Source organism: Saccostrea cucullata, unplaced genomic scaffold (assembly GCF_032062105.1).
Source record: "Saccostrea cucullata isolate Sc308-1 unplaced genomic scaffold, CSIRO_AGI_Scuc_v1 ctg612, whole genome shotgun sequence".
NCBI lineage: Eukaryota > Metazoa > Mollusca > Bivalvia > Ostreida > Ostreidae > Saccostrea > Saccostrea cuccullata.
Window position 1 is genome coordinate 119,377 of NW_026925190.1, and position 16,555 is coordinate 135,931.

General features: G+C 33.0%; 1 protein-coding gene and 1 long non-coding RNA gene across 2 annotated transcripts; both read left to right on the forward strand.

The window, feature by feature from the left end:
• The first annotated feature begins 107 nt into the window (after positions 1 to 107).
• LOC134268285 (uncharacterized) lies at positions 108 to 4,161 on the forward strand. Its single transcript, XR_009992330.1, has 3 exons — positions 108 to 172; positions 605 to 694; positions 3,992 to 4,161. It is a non-coding gene; the product is annotated as an uncharacterized LOC134268285 (long non-coding RNA).
• A 7-nt stretch (positions 4,162 to 4,168) lies between these two features.
• Positions 4,169 to 6,038, forward strand: LOC134268284 (uncharacterized). Its single transcript, XM_062750520.1, has 5 exons — positions 4,169 to 4,206; positions 4,341 to 4,403; positions 4,658 to 4,700; positions 4,840 to 5,097; positions 5,428 to 6,038. Exons 4-5 carry the CDS (start codon positions 4,842 to 4,844, stop codon positions 5,919 to 5,921), a joined length of 750 nt encoding a protein of 249 aa, XP_062606504.1. The 5' UTR covers positions 4,169 to 4,206; positions 4,341 to 4,403; positions 4,658 to 4,700; positions 4,840 to 4,841; the 3' UTR covers positions 5,922 to 6,038.
• Positions 6,039 to 16,555: the final 10,517 nt, after the last annotated feature.

Consider the following 16,555-nt stretch of genomic DNA (forward strand, 5'->3'; position numbering starts at 1 on the left):
CCAATTGCTTTAATTATTTTGACATTGGAATATTTCTTCACTGGTGACTTTATTGAAAGAGAATGATTTGCTAGAAGTGTCTTAATATTGCGGTTGAGATAAAAACACTCATGTTTTAAATGAAGGATACCTGATAAACAAAGTGGATTCCTTGTGAACGGACACATATAAGGTGGGTAAATATCATATCATCTTAAACGACTTTATATCCCTTATTCTCAAATTTACTATTTTATCAAAAGATGAAATATAAAATGCGATATCCTGCTAAAACTCATGTATTTGTGTATAAAGAAAATAAAGTATTACTTATACTTGCATGGTTTATTTAACTCAATGAAGTTTAAAGAAGATTATCAAAAACACCTTGAATAAGAAGTTAAAGCTGGTTCACTTACCAGCAAGAATGTAGACATATCCAAGAGAGTTTTTTTTTTAATGGAAAACTGCAAATTTGGATATATTTCGGGGGGCTTCATTGAATAACAGAAATAGAAAACAACAGTTTTTAGAGAGGAATTTTCTGGATTTATCTAATATTATTTTGAATGTCACTTTTGCCATGTAAAATACGTTGATAATTTTATCTGTTTCTCTATTCCAGCACCTTGTTGTGATGTTTTAGGAATGCTTTTGTTAATTCTAACTTCAGGTGTATTTACATCTGCCCGGATAACTGGAACAACTGAACCAGGTTTGATTATATTTTAAAAGAATTTCAATGCAATCATTTGATGTCCTCATTTACCAGAACATTCATGCCTGACCACCATTTAATGGGGATACTTCATCAGTTGCATGCTGAATTTCTTCTTTTTAGCTAATGCTTTCGACAAATGATTCATTGGAATCACTTCGCAGTCTTTAGCAATAAAACATTTGGAGATTAAGAACAGTATTCAAGATCATAAGTCCATAAAACAATACAAAACAGAAGCAGGGCTAACACGGACCTCCAAAACAACAGAGGTGGGATCAGATGCCATGGAGGAGTGAGCATCCCCTGCCGACCGGTCACACCCACCATGTGCTCCTTATCATAATCAGGAAATAACGGAAAAATTCGTCGTCAATTCAGTGTATCGTTCACGGTAGCTCAGTCGGTAGAGCGCTCGCTCCGTGATCGGGAGGTCGTGAGTTCGTATCTCGGCCGCGAATGACCTAAGTCGATAAAAAATGGGTAGCAACTGTTCCTTCGCCATGCGCTCAGCACTTCGAAGTGAAAGTTGCGGGTCCTTCGGATGAGACCTTAAAAACCGAGGCCCCGTGTCAGCGGCAGGCGTTGGCACGATAAAGATCCCTCACTGCTCAATGGCCCTGAGTGCCGAGTAAAGGTCAAAATTTGAAGCCCTTCACCGACATACGGTGACGTCTCCATATGAATGAAAAATTCTCGAGAGGGACGTTAAACAATATACAATCAATCAATCAATCAACCAATTCAGTGTATAAATAATGGACTAACAATTAGTATAAAAAACGTTAGTCAGCATTTGACTCAATGATTAATTGTACTTGCTTACAAGATCATTGTATCGACCATATAACTTACGAAATGATGACTTTAAACGAGACTTCTGAAATTCTTGTTTCATCAACTTGTTTGTCAAAAAATTACATCGTTTTAGAAATTGTTCATACGTAGAGTATGCTCTTGCTTATCGAATCATCTGAGATATATAAACTCCGTGTGCAGGTTATGAAAGTACTAGTATATTGCTGCATAAGTAAGGGAATTTGACGATAGTAAAGTCAAAGTCATCACGCACGTTTATCATAGAGCTTGGTTGTTAGATTACCATTGACGTCTTTTTCAAGTAACATATCCAAATATGAAACAGATGTTCCAGAATCTTTATCTAAAGCTCACTAGGATATATCGTATCGACATAAGAATGGAATTTGCCATAATTGTTAATTGACAATACGCCGTCAACATATCTAAATGTCGAGTTAAAGGCCACAGCAGGTGTTTTCTTCTTTTCACGCATAGATTTGTTGATTCTTTTTTGACTTTTCTATTTAAGGAGGCTGGGGGGTCAACAAATTAATCACAAATTAACCACCAGATTTAACTTATTTTTTAAAGCTATATATGCCGTATTAGTGTTTTATTTTAAAAGTAATAAATATATGTGGTGTCTCATCAAGTTATATAAGTTATATACTTTCTGCAAATGAGACAATTCCACTCCATCACTTTTAAAAGTTATGAAATATTATTTGGTAAAAATTATTTTCTCTCCGTGTCGGATAAAAAACCGCCTCTTATTGAAATATTCATGATCACGTTGTCTCGCATGTTTACAGCAAACAATGGTCCAATCTCGTGAATGAACCTAAAAGCATGATGGTCTATTACGTTTTTACTACAAACACGTGAGTTAGGGATTGTCAATATTGAGAGCACCTAAGAGTTCAATTGTCTTTTCAATGGACATTTTCGGTTGGGTGAACTTCTACAGCTGTCAGCGACTATGGATAAAGAAGTGTAGAAACCATGTTGTGCCAAAATGAAATAACCAATACAAACAAATGATATAATTTGATCAATCAAAATGGTTATTAGATACATTCGATTCTGCATTTCTTAATGGTTCAAAACAACAAAAAGTATTCCACAGAATATCATGTATAAATCTGCACAATATACCGAATGCCAAAACCAGAATACTACTAAATAATATAATTATATTCTTTACATATGAACCACAGTATTTCTGACCCCTTGAAAATAATATAAAAAATCTTGCAAGTAGGTTATCAGCATTGGCTCGAGCTAATTCGAAAGTGAAATTTGGAGTTTGGCAGTAAATTGTAGCGAATGAATAAAATTTAGTACTGATAGATATTGGAACCTATTTTACTTGTCAGATTTCTTCGAGCTAGTTGATTTTTATTCTAACTGTTCTATCCCCCCACCCACTTAAAAAAAAACGATGCTACCTACCTGAATTAATTTTCTTAATGGTTGTGCCCTCAAACTGGAATAGTTTTTAGAGACCTGGAATTCCTTGACCAATTTTATTTTATTAGCACAACTATATTTCTAAGAAGGCAAGACGTATGGTATGTAAGTTTCATCTACATATGTTATGTAGCTCATATTAAAAAACCAAAAGGGATTATTGACGATATCCCATTCAGGGTGTAAACATAGTAGTTTAAATTACTTTCCATACATTGTACTTGACATAAAATATATTTTGCGCATAATGCGCTCCATACTGAAGATCCGTAAATGTTCACCCAACCGAAAATGTCCACTAGCAGTACAGCACGGGGAAACTCTAAACAAACGGACCTGTACAATGGAGTGGGGAAAACTTTAATTTTCATCATTGTTAATCATTTGTATGCAAATATGAGCATGGGATTAGTTGATAATAATGTACATAATGCATCAAGTCTTTCTGAGAGCGATTTAAAAAACTAGCCTTTTTGAAAAACACATGTAGTATTTTATGTAGTAACCCATAAATGCAACTCATTGAGCTGATTGGTCTATTTGTGTCCCTCACTGAACAGACGTCACAAAAAATATTTTCCTCGACCTGATGATTTTCGCGATGCTTTTCCCGCGCACATGCGCAGATCCAGGATAAACGTCAGTCCTTTATAAATATGCATGAGAATATCGTGTTCTTTTCCTGATCAGTACTTTGTTAATACCGAATAGAATTTCGTCGAATTAGCAAGAATGCTTCATTTTTGGTAGCTTATCATACTCCAGAAATTTTTGTTCGGTTTCAGCTGTGCAAAAGTTCTATTTAACACGGCATACATATCTTTAAGATACGATATCTTAAGCTGTCAACTATCATTTGGCAAAGAAAAAAATCATACATTTTAGTTTTAAAATTTGATCATTTTTGTATAGCTTTATATGGAGCTCTTCTTTTAAAGGAGATCGAAATAGTCTGAAAATGGCTGCCACCCCCCAGCCTATTTAAAATTTGTTTACTTTTTTGTCTATTTTTTCATCTTTTAGACCCTGTGTCATTACTATGTACTTGCTCAAGGATAAACTTTGCTGAGAGGAAATATGGAGGCACCACGTTTGATATTCAAGCAGAAATAAATTTTCAAAATCTGAAATGTAGAGAGAATGCTGAACGCCTTCGATGGAATCCAATAGCTTCTATTTACATAGGGAATGTTACAACAATCCTGGACAGCGGCACCATAAAATGCAGTGATTATAAGGTAAATAAACTAAATACATATTCTGTATAGTGCCTTTTAACTTTTTTTGAAGTGAGATTAATGTGAAATTCAAACGAAAGAGATTGAATAATAGTACTCTTGAAATCATGAATCTTTTTTTTTTTCAATTTCAGAGTCTTTGTCAGAAGAACTTCAGTTTCACAGCAATTCCTCCTAATCAAAATATCATCGTTTGGGTATTTTGAAATTAATTTACGTAAATTTAAAAAAAAAAACTTTTTGCAAAATATTTATGACTTTCCTCTTTCAGGTAACTTTATGCTTATTTATCAAATTTTTTTAAATGGTAGATTTAGACAAAAAATGACGATTTCAATGAAATACAGTTACAAACTGTTTTTAAATCATATATCTAGGCAAAAGTTGAAGATTTCAATGAAATGCTGTTAACAACAGTTAAATGAAACATAGATTTTTTTTAAATTGATAGATCCAGACAAAAATTGACGATTTCAACTTTTGTCAACCCATTGGTGAGTTAAGCTTTTGAAATGTATCGTTTGGAAATCTCTGAAACGTCTTCATATTCTTAAGATTGTTTACTATTAAAAAATAAATCAATTGTACAAAAAGTAAACTACATAATTTTATGATATAAATTTTCTTTTTCAGTGATGCCAACAGCTTCTGTCCAAATTACACCTAATTATAGCCTGGAAACAATACAACAAGAGTCTCAGCCAAGCAAATCATCGTTTCAACCCTCATCCTTTGACTACGTGATATTTGTGGCTTCTTTTCTCATTTTATTAATGATTGCATTTGTTGTTTGGTTTAACTTTTTTCGAAAAAGGCGGGAAGCGAAAGCGAAGCTGAATATCACACCTGATGCTGCATCATCTCTAGAGAGTTTGATGGAGTCTCCGTTAAGTAGGTTCATTTTATTATGTGATGTTTGGACTTATGTGTTTTAAATTTCTTATCGAAGTTTGAGCAGATGGCATTTATTTCTTAATCGTACAGATAAGTTCATTCAAAATTGCAATAAGTTCTCCCTTCTCAACTGGCTAGTGTTATCGTGAAGTACTGCATTTTGTTTCGAGCTGCTGCACATATACGTCGCATTTTTTTTTTTTTAGTTTGTGGAGAAGAATTAGTAAATACAAGCGGTATAAAATAGGATCACTGCTAAAATAAATAGTTTAAATACGTTTACAGAATTCAGAATATCAAATAAGAAATATTGTCTTTTAATTTCAGGGCTTTCACATACATTGGATAGAGACATCGTAGTAGTTGCAATGCCAAATCAGGGAGAAACTAGGTTTCTGCAGCTTTTCAATGAAATAAAGTCAAGAAGTAATGTCCGCCTTGTCATTCCTGAAAATTGTGAAATGGATATATTTAAAAACATGGACATATGGATTTCTAATTGTATCAAAAAATATCAAAGGTTCCTGGTCCTGTTAACCTTGGATCTGGTGTCTGATGAAGATGTCAGCTGTTCGAGTCCTTTTTGTGAAGTCAACAGAATTCTTTTTCGACGGCTGTTGTTGAATGTAAACAGTACTGAGGAAATAACAAAGAAAAGACTATTTTATATTTTTCTGGATCCGCCTGTTGATATTTTACATTATGCCTCTCAAGGATTGACCGAGTCTCAACCTTACAAACATACATACGATCTTTCACAAGAAAGGAATTGTCTAGATCAAACTAGCAGGCTTTTGTCTGATCTAATGAATAGTTTTTGAGTAGTAAGTCGTGTATGATTGTAAGCAAAAATAAAATGCATCTGCATTTAATTATACATTAATATTATCATTTGTTATTTGCGAAATGGTACATCTAATTTAGTGATTTCCTATAAATGAAAAGGGATGAAGAAATCATAATTTAAACATTTTTAGTTTGTTCCAAAAAAAATCAATTCCATGATTCTACTTTATCATGTTTATAGCACATGTATTTATTTATCGTCTGGCAATTGAGTTTTTTTTATGGAAAAACTCTTGATAAGTACAATGAAAATTTTTTGTTGGTCTATAGGTAAAAACCATAATCCAATTATTGCTTTCCGAACTTCCGTCGAAGGCAGAGATTCTTCAAAACCATTTCAGTTAAAAATACATGTACTCGTCGAACTTCCTACCCATACTGGATTTCAAACCTCCGTAACTGGTAATGCACAGCGGGATAGACAGCGAAGACTTACCAAACTCAAAATGTTCATTAAAATTCTACAACCTAGGAGCATTGCGGCACACAGATATTTTAAAACATTTGAGGTGGGATCAAGTACCATGGATGAGTAAACATCCCATGTCAACGGGTCACATCTGCCGTGTACTCCTGGTCATGATCCGAGCAAAAGTAGGATGAAAACAAGCTAATTCAGAGAATTCGTGTCCCCCGCTTAAGGAAAAAGTCGGCTCCCCCTGACTGAATTTGTAGAATTATTAAATGTATACATGTATACTGAAGGAAATAAAATACATGTATGTCAATATGCATATAAAGATTTGATTGCTTATTCTTTATTATGTGTATAGAAGATTTTTTTATATGAGATATTTATCACACTGTAATGATGATTTTATAACCTCATAAATTTTTCATTTCACATGCTGAATACTATCATTTAGTAAAAAAAAAGTATTTAAAAAAAAAAAAAAAAAAGAAAGGTTCGACCGAGATTCGATCCCGGGACCTCTCACATTTGAAGCGTGAGACATAACCGCTAGACCACGGAGTCTCTGTACATGGAGCGAAGTATATGCAGAACTGAAGTCACATACATGTATATTCATGTTTTCATGTTCGGTATTCTCAAAATTTTACACAATCCATGGTGTTTGATTTATTTAGCCTTTATTAAACAGTTATAATAGATGTAATAAGAACATAAAGTCCGCCGAGAACCTGTTTTATACGCAATAACTCTCCACATGCCCCTGCGCTAAAAATAGCGACATGTAATACTATAAATACTAATAAAACAAACGGGGCGGGGCACTTTGAGAGGGGCGAGAGACGTCCTAGGGAGTTTTGGTATAAAATTACATTGCATAAGCTCAAAATCTTCTTGAAATATCGCCCGGAAATGATAGTGTTACACACAGACAGAATGTATAAATTTACGACCTTGAACTTTGACCTTTTGACCTCAAAATCAATAGGGGTCTTCTTTAGGCCACAGGGAGTTGTTATGTAAAATTTCATTGCGATAGCTCAAATGGTTCTAGAGATATCGTGTGGAAACGAAAGTGTTTTAACAGACAGAATTTGCTTATTTATGACCTTGACCTTTGACTTTTTGACCTCAAAATCAATAGGGGTCTTCTTAAGTCCATAGGGAGTTGCTATGCTAAATTTCATTGCAAAAGCTCAAAGGGTTCTCGAGATATCGTGTGGAAACGAAAGCGTTACAGACAGACAGAAAGACGGACGGACGGACGGACAGACGGACGGACGGACGGACGGACGGACAAACCCAAATTAATATCCCCCACTTTTCAAGCGGGGGACAATAATGGCCTAACGATTTGCTATAGATTGTATTTGCTGAAAAGACTATTGTATTGATTGTAGAATTTGCAAAAACGATGGCTTTTAACGAGATTGTTAATATTCTTGTATCATCAACTTATTTGCTAATAGTTTGCCTAGTTTTAGAAATTGTTAATAAGTAGAACATGCAATTGGAATTGGAATCAACTTGGGGATATAAATTCCATATGCATACACATGTACCGTTATAATAAATCATAACGTTAATAAAATATTGTTTTTAGAAAGGTTACCATTTATATCTTTTCTTGTAAAATATCCAAGTATGAAACATATTTGTTAAACTCATTGTTGTCTTTTATTTCGAGTTCAAAGGAACGTATCGAATCAGTCTCGAAATTAATATTTGTTTGATGTCCCCTCTGAAATTTTTTTAACACATCCCAGTGAGCTTGTATACTAAAGGATACCACAGAGTCTGACATCTGTTTCATATTTACAAATGTAGATATTTTACTTAACTATAAGACGTTAATGGTAATTTAACAACAAAGTTTTATGATAAACGCGATGACTTCAATTTAAAACACGTTGATTGTAACCTAACAGACTCTGACAGACTCCCAAAGATATATCATGTTATTATATGATTGAATAATTTCAATCTCTCTGATTGGCTGAGATCCAACTATGTTAGAAAAATATTACGTTGTATTGACCTGTACGTGACGTTCCAGGTCAATACAAGGATTTATTTCCTCTACATTGATCTAAAAATAGATTCGGAAATTCCAAATTGATACAAATTGTTTTAGAAAGCTATTTAAACGACTATGATTTTTATTTTCATGTGAAAAAAACATAAGCGAATATATATTTTGGGTGAGGAGGTAAGAGGGGATGCAGGGACACCCCCCTCCCCTCCAACACTTTTACTGAACAACAATTTTTTTGGCAGTCAGTTTTTCCTAATAAAACTCCTTCCTTTCAAAATCTATCCTATAAAAAAGACTGATAATATATATTTCTCTCATGGCATTTTTTTTTTTACTAAAATTGATTTTAAAAAAACATTTTAAATTGATACGACTGGTAAGGTTTATTCACATTTTAATTCTGTTTCTCTCTTTTATTTGGCTAGGACGTAATTAATTGCAAGTTAACAAGGAATGAGCTGCATCATTTTATCAGTGAATCATATAATAAAACAATTATTGCTGATTTTTTCGGTCAATACAATGATTTAGCCATCTTCGAAGTACAATATTCACCTCGCCCTTCGGGCTCGGTGAATATTGTACTCCTCAGATGGCTAAATCATTGTATTGACCTCAAAAAACCCGCAATAATTGTATATTAACATATGAATGGAAACGTATGGAACGCCGTCACTGCCTTATAGCAGAACACTACAATTGCATTGTGCCAACTTTCCATTACATTATGTCAACACATTGTGACATTTACTTACAGTACTATTGCGTTATGTCAACTTTCCATTACATTATTTCAACCCTTTCTGACATTTACACACACTACTATTGCGTTATGTCAACTTTACATTACATTTTGTCAACTCTTTATGACATTAACACACACTACTATTGCGTTATGTCAACTTTCCATTACATTATGTTAAGTCTTTATTGCATTAACTCGCACTTCAATTACATTGCGCCAATCTTCCATTGCATTATATCAGCTCTTTATGACATTAAGTCAAAACAATTTTACGTGGTGTAAAGATGTTATTATATAATTTAAACTCATTATTACATTATGTGCACTCTCTACTGTTTGGTCTAAGTAGTTCATTACATGATGTGAACTTATCTTTAATTCAATATCAAGTCGCTATAACACGATGTCAGAATTTCATATATGATGTGAAAAAAATTGTCACATGTGGCCAATTCTTTACTATATTGTGTCATCAATATGCTACATGACGCCGGGAATCTATTACATGATGTCAATTTTCCCTTACTTTTTGACAAATCATTATTATGTTATGCCATTGTATCTCTACACTGTGTCTAAAATGCTTAGCCTCTTGTCAGTATATCTTAGAATATTTCAACTCTTTATTATGTGACGTAAGGTTTAGGTTATGCCTAAAAGTTCGTTTTGTGTTTTTAATATTACATGCACATATGTTAAACTTGCAAATAATTTAAATTAAACGTATCAAATATTAAATTATACACAAGACTTAATTAATCCTTAATTAAATATCAGGTGAAATTAAAAATAGGATCATGTTCCCATGGAATCTTTATTGACGATTTGAAAAGTCCGAAACTTCTGATCTAACTACAAAACACTGTCCTAAGCTTTTTATCAGTCTTTAACCCTCCTTTTTTTAAAAAAAAGAAGTGTAAATACATCGTATTTCATACGTGCACTGGTGGGTCGGTGGGGAAAGGGAGGATCCCGCCCTCCCATCTTTAGTGACCAAAATATGCATGAAATTAATCAATTGATTTTACTTTGTAGGACATTGCATTAGTTTTACATAAAGTATAACTGAAATAAGTTGAAACGTTTTATAAAAAAAATCTAAAGCCTGAGAGCTTTCGGGCTTTCACCCCCTGGTCCCCAACTTAGACACCATATCGTCCCCCTATAGCTACTCTTTTCAAGAACCCAAGATCGCAACTGATATGAGCCCGTGTTAATTTAAGTGAAAACGTAGATTTTTGTAACAGAATTCTGGTCCTGGAATGGTTGAAAAATTACTAATTCCAGTGGACGTTGCATCGTTTTTGAAAGCTGGGGGAGGGTTGTCAGCCAGAAAAAAATAACGTACAAAAAAAGCGAAAAAAAATCCAAACTCGAAAATCCTATTTCGGGTGAAAAGAGGGGGGGGGGGTCCAACTTCGATCAGTCCTTAAAAAAATTCCAAATATACTACATTACCCTTATACTTCAGCAAAAAGTGGGTCTGAATTTCAAAGAACATTTTCTATGATAAAGTTATGTCGGAAAAAAGAGGAAGTCAGACCCCCCCCCCCCCCCCCTCATATATGGTGTCATTAATCCGCCCTAATAAAACCGCCCCCCCCCCCCCTTCCCAGTCCTGAAAACACGGTTATCAACTTTGACATAATGTAAATGTATTTTACAGCGCGTAATGAACATTTGTAATCAACATGATAAAGAATTAACACAATGTAAAGATAGTTTTAAATCACATAAGAAAGAGGTAACATATTCTTATTAAATATCCACATAAAGGAATGGAGTTTTGACATAACGTAATAAAGTGTTGATATAATATGGAACGCCGTGACTGTCTCCATGATATATGTTCACATTATGTTATTAACCTTTTTACATCACGTAATAAAGCACGGACATAAAAGTAAGATGTATTCACCTCACACTGTGATGACCTCGGCATAAAATAAAGATACATTAACATCACGTAATAATGCTTTGTTATAATAGAAATATACACTCACAAAAGGGAATGGACTTTGACTAAATGTAATGATAAATTTAATCATAGAACACATGTAAAACGCAATTAACTTGACGTAATGCAATTTTGACCTCACATAGTAAAGAAATGAAATAATATAAAGAAACATTCATTTCACGTAATTAAGTTTTAACACAATGTAAACATATTTTCACTCCACATAATGAACTTTGGTCTTCAAGTTATAATTAAAGTGCCGACATAATGGAAGAATGTGTTTACTTCATGTAATGCAGCATTGACATGATGTAGAGATATTTTTACATCACCCCATAAAAAATGATATAACGTAAAGATATGTTCACATCACGTAATGATAGATTGACATAATGAATGCATAGTTTTATGCTATAAGGCAGTGATGGCGTTCCATAGAAACGACTATTTTTAATTGAAAATGCGTCGATCGTCGATATGTCTAAATGTAGAGTTAAAGGCCACTGCAAGTGTTTTCTTCTATTTATCACGTTTAAGATTTTGGACAGATTCTGCTTCATATGAATACAAATACTAATAACATGGTGCAATTGGTATCCAAGCCAATCCAATGGATTGTTGGACCTCGTCTCCAAAGACCACATAGATACGTCCCCAAAGACCACATAGATACGGTCTTTCAGAGACTCAAACATATTTTTAATATCAAATTCAGAGTACTTCTGTGTACAGTCAGTATGTTTTAACAATTCAAAATAATTTTGCAAATGACCAGTGTCAAGGTAAATAAATATATTATTATAATTTTATTTAATGAGTCATAAAATAATTTTTGCTGTTTTTTTCGTTCAATACCATGATTTTGCCACCTTGAAGTACAATATTCACCTAGCCCTTCATGACTTGTGAATATTGCATTTCCTTAGGTGGCTAAGACATTGTATTTATATGCACCACAAGGGCTTTTTGTGTAAAAGCCGAAGAATTGAGGTCAAGATCTAGAACATGAGTTAATGTCTTTTTGGCGCTAGATCCATTATTAAAGTTAAGTAAACTTAATTTTTTCCGTATGAAATAGAATTATGTAGAAAATAGAGTTTTTTTTATGAAATTCAATTAGGCCATTCCAAGTTTTTTCTATGTTTAGCGTTCGCGTGCGCCTTGGCTTTTGACACCCCATATATGAAAAAAAAACATAACAACAGGAGTCCTAAAATTGATAAATCTAGTCGAAATTTTTGAATTTTATTAATTTCTCCAAATAATTCTGTACAGTAACTTATATTGGGTGTATTGTAAGCATTTAATCCGTTGTTTTTGCTCAAGAATAGATATTTCTTCTATCAAAGCAGTTTAGTTAGATCAAATCATTTGAAGGACGTCATTTTTATGACTTTTAAGTTTGTGTTTTATGTTTTGGCTTGTGTGATTTTTGCAAATAGCTAGGTAGGTTTTTGAAAGATGAGTGGACGCTAAACAGAGAAAATACTTGGAATGGCCTTAAATTAAAAAAAAAATAACCATGATACCTATATTCAATTTAATATCATTTAAAAGTAGAGTCAAGATATATTGATACAAAAGCCCCTACATTTCCTTTAATTTATCTAAGATGAAAAAACTCCGTAATTTGAATCTGAATTTCTTAATTTTCAATTGAAAATGACAGTTTAAAATTTGTGTTTTCATTGAGTTAACCTTAAAATCAGTCCGAGTCTGAGACATCTGTTTCTTTTTTGGACGTGACGTTAATGGTAATCTAACAACCAAGCTATATGATAAACGTGATGACTTCAAATAACTTTTCTATCGTCAACTTCCCTAACTTATACAGTTATATACCTTCATCTCCTACATACCGAGTTTATATACATGTATCTCAGTTGATTCGATACGCAAGAGCATACTCTACATTTGAACAATTATCTACAGACAAGTTGATAGAACAAGAATATCAGCAATCTCATTTATAGTAATCATTTAGTAAGACCTATGGTCAATACAATGACCTTGTCAGCAAATACAGTTTATCTTTGAGTCAAATGCTGACAGACGTTTTTCATACTTATTGTTAGTATATTATTCATACACTGAATTGACGACGGATTTTTCCGTTATTTCCCGATCATGACACAAATCAAGCAGCAGGTGTGACAGGTCGACAGAGAATGCTCACACCTCCATGGCACCCGATCCCACCTCTGATGCTGTGGAGATCTGTTTTTGCTCTGCTCCTATTTTGTATTGTTTTATGGACTTTTGGTCTTGAATACTGTTCGTTATCTCCATATGTTTCAATTAAAGTCATCATTTCGTAAGTTCTATGGTCAGTACAATGACCCTGTCAGCAAATATAATTTATCATCGAGTCAAATGCTGACTGACATTTTTCATACTACTTCTAAATCCATTATCTACACACTGAGTTGATGACGGATTTTCCAGTGTTTCTCGATCATGACAAGGAGTACATGGCAGGTGTGACCGGTTTTCAGAGGTTGCTCACTCCTCCATGACACCTGATCCCACCTCCGATGTTTTGGAGATCCATGTTTGCTCTACTCCTTTTTTGTATTATTTTATGAACTTTTGATCTTGAATACTGTTCTTAATCTCCAAATGTTTTATTGCTAAAGACTGCCCAGTGATTCCAGTAAATCATGTTTCAGAAGCATTAGCTAAATAAAAAGAAATTCCGCAGGCAACTGACGAAGTATCCCCATAAAATGGTGTTCAGGTATAAACGTTCAGGTAAATGAGGACATCAAATGATTGCATTGAAATCCTTTTAAAATATAATCAAACCTTGTTCAGTTGTTCCAGCTATCAGGGCAGATGTAAATGTTATCTCCATATGTTTCATTCCCTATACACCCTATTTCATCAAGTTATATTTGAATAAAAAATATGAAAAGAACTTATTTTTTTCAAATTTAAATTAAATTTTAGAAAAAGGTGGTCAACTAACGAGCACAATAAGAACCTGCCTGGCCCATTAGCATTCCAACAGATTGTTCAAAGTTCTGGTTTCTAATACTACATAAATAATGATGGAGGGACTACAAAATTAAGCGTTCTAGTTTTTGCCTGAACAATATAGCTACATAAAGGCAAGTAAAACAAAACATCAAACCTTTTAAACTAAAGAATTCATTTTTAAAGTCGTCAAACAAGCACAGCATATTCAAGTAATTTAAAACATTGATTAAACAAGCTTCAGCTTTCATTTTTTCCCCTAAAAAAGGCTTATTCAGTCTTGATTTTAAATACAAGACCTGTCTGAATGATTTTCACAAACTCAATACTGAATAAGTATTTACATGTATATTACATACGCAATGTAAATGTACAAGTAAATAAAGTGCCGCGCCACAGCATGATACGCCCGTCAAAAAATTACAATTTTCTTGAACAGAAAATCACATCAACCTTGATTCTAAGATTTCGATGATTTTTCCATTCCTTAAAATATTTATCCATCCCCTGTGATGTAGGCATCAATTATAATAAATATTACATCACCGATAGATTTCTGTGCTGGTTGTGTACGTTAGCCCTTGTCAAATGCCCATCATCAAATTAGTCTTAACAACTTAATCTATACCAAATTAATTTTGAAAAGAAAAGGCTGGCCATCAAATGGCATATGTTATAAACTGCCCAGCAGTTCTTCTGTCTAATCCCCAAAGGGTACAGATAAGATGCTTAATCAGAGCAACTGAGACAGCTAGACTTCCTACATTGAACTCATTAATTAATCTTTAACTGAATGCTTGTCTACTCATTACTACCAAGAGATGAATGGGTCTGCACTATCTACTATAATTTTTTTTTAAAAACATATAAAATACTCAAAGATTTTTTTTTTGGTTGAGATTTAATGTCCGACAGGTTTTAATATGTAATTCATATGGACATGCTGATTCCACCCCACTCCATAAAATTAGTTTTTAAATTAATAATATTACATAATATCAGATTAGTCTATTATGCAATATCAAATTAGTTTTAATTACTTTTCATCAAATTCATTTTAAAACTTAAGCTAGTCAACAAGAGCTAGTTTTAATCAAACAGGCTTACCCATTTGCCCAATATTCAAGGGATATAGATAACACCAATGCTCTGTCAGTTAGCTCCTTGCACTCAAAACCCATTAATTTCTCTCTAATTTGACATGCAATTTTCTGTTATCAAAATTCTTCTTGAGCAGTGCTTGATAATTACACTCATGGGAGAGGTAGGATTTCTCTGACATACATTATATTTGTTATAGATTGCTGTCAAGTATATGCTTTAAAAAAATAAGTATTTTCTTGATTTAACTTTTTTAATAAGAACAGTGCAATACTCTTACATTATTTGGGATGTGTAAATGAATAGTAAAAAGACACATTTTTTTTTTTAATTCACTTAAATTAAAGGTCACAGTGACCTTGAAATAGGTCGCGACACACCTTCTACCTAAGATGCATAAACTGGCCAAGTTTGATGATTGTAGGTCTTATGGTTTTCTAGTTATGGGCCGGAAAGGATTTTTCCATATTTGGCTATAACTTCTTAATTAAAGGTCAGAATGACCTACTTTTTTTTTTTTTGTGCGCGACACACCTTCTACCCAAGATGCATCAGATGACAAAGTTTGATAATCCTAGACCTAGTAGTATTAAAGTTATGAGCCGGAAAAACGAAAAAGCTAACAGACAGACGGACGGACACGAAGCCTATAACATAATACGTCCCGTCTTAAGATGGGCGTATAAAAATTGAGTAAGAAAAGAAACAGTACATAGGCCCAAGGGCTGATTAATACAACAGTTATAAAGGATGAACATATACAATGAAAAAGGTGATTATTTAGGAATAAATAAGGATTTTTTTCTCTATTTATGTATACATAACTGGATTTCTCACTTAAAATTCTTAATTTAACAAAACATCTTGGAGTATAAGAAGTGAAATAAATACCTGTGCTAAAGTTATTGAAGCAAGGATTTAGGAAATGCCCTCTATATAATAAAGATATGTTTTAAGGTAATAAATATGCTTCATATCTGAAGTATATGGTAATGTACAAATATTCTCATTGTTAAATTTAAGTTTATAATACATATTTTTATGATATCCAAAATGAAAACACAAGCAAAATAACTTAGTTAATATGTAGCTTTTTGGCATATATACATGCAATGTAAAAGTATGTCTCAATTAAAATAAATACAAAAATGAATACTTAAGTTAACTTTAACTGTGGATGGAATTCAAAGAGTCAATATTGCAGAAAGTAAAATTAAATAACATGCAAAGACAAAATAGAAATAAATAGATATATATGCTTGGGGCTTTCATATTTTTGATTTGAGAATAAAATTACTATCAACAGAAATAAAATGAGAATAAAATTACTATCAACATACTTGATTTAACTTTTTTTAGCACATTATTTGGGATGTGTAG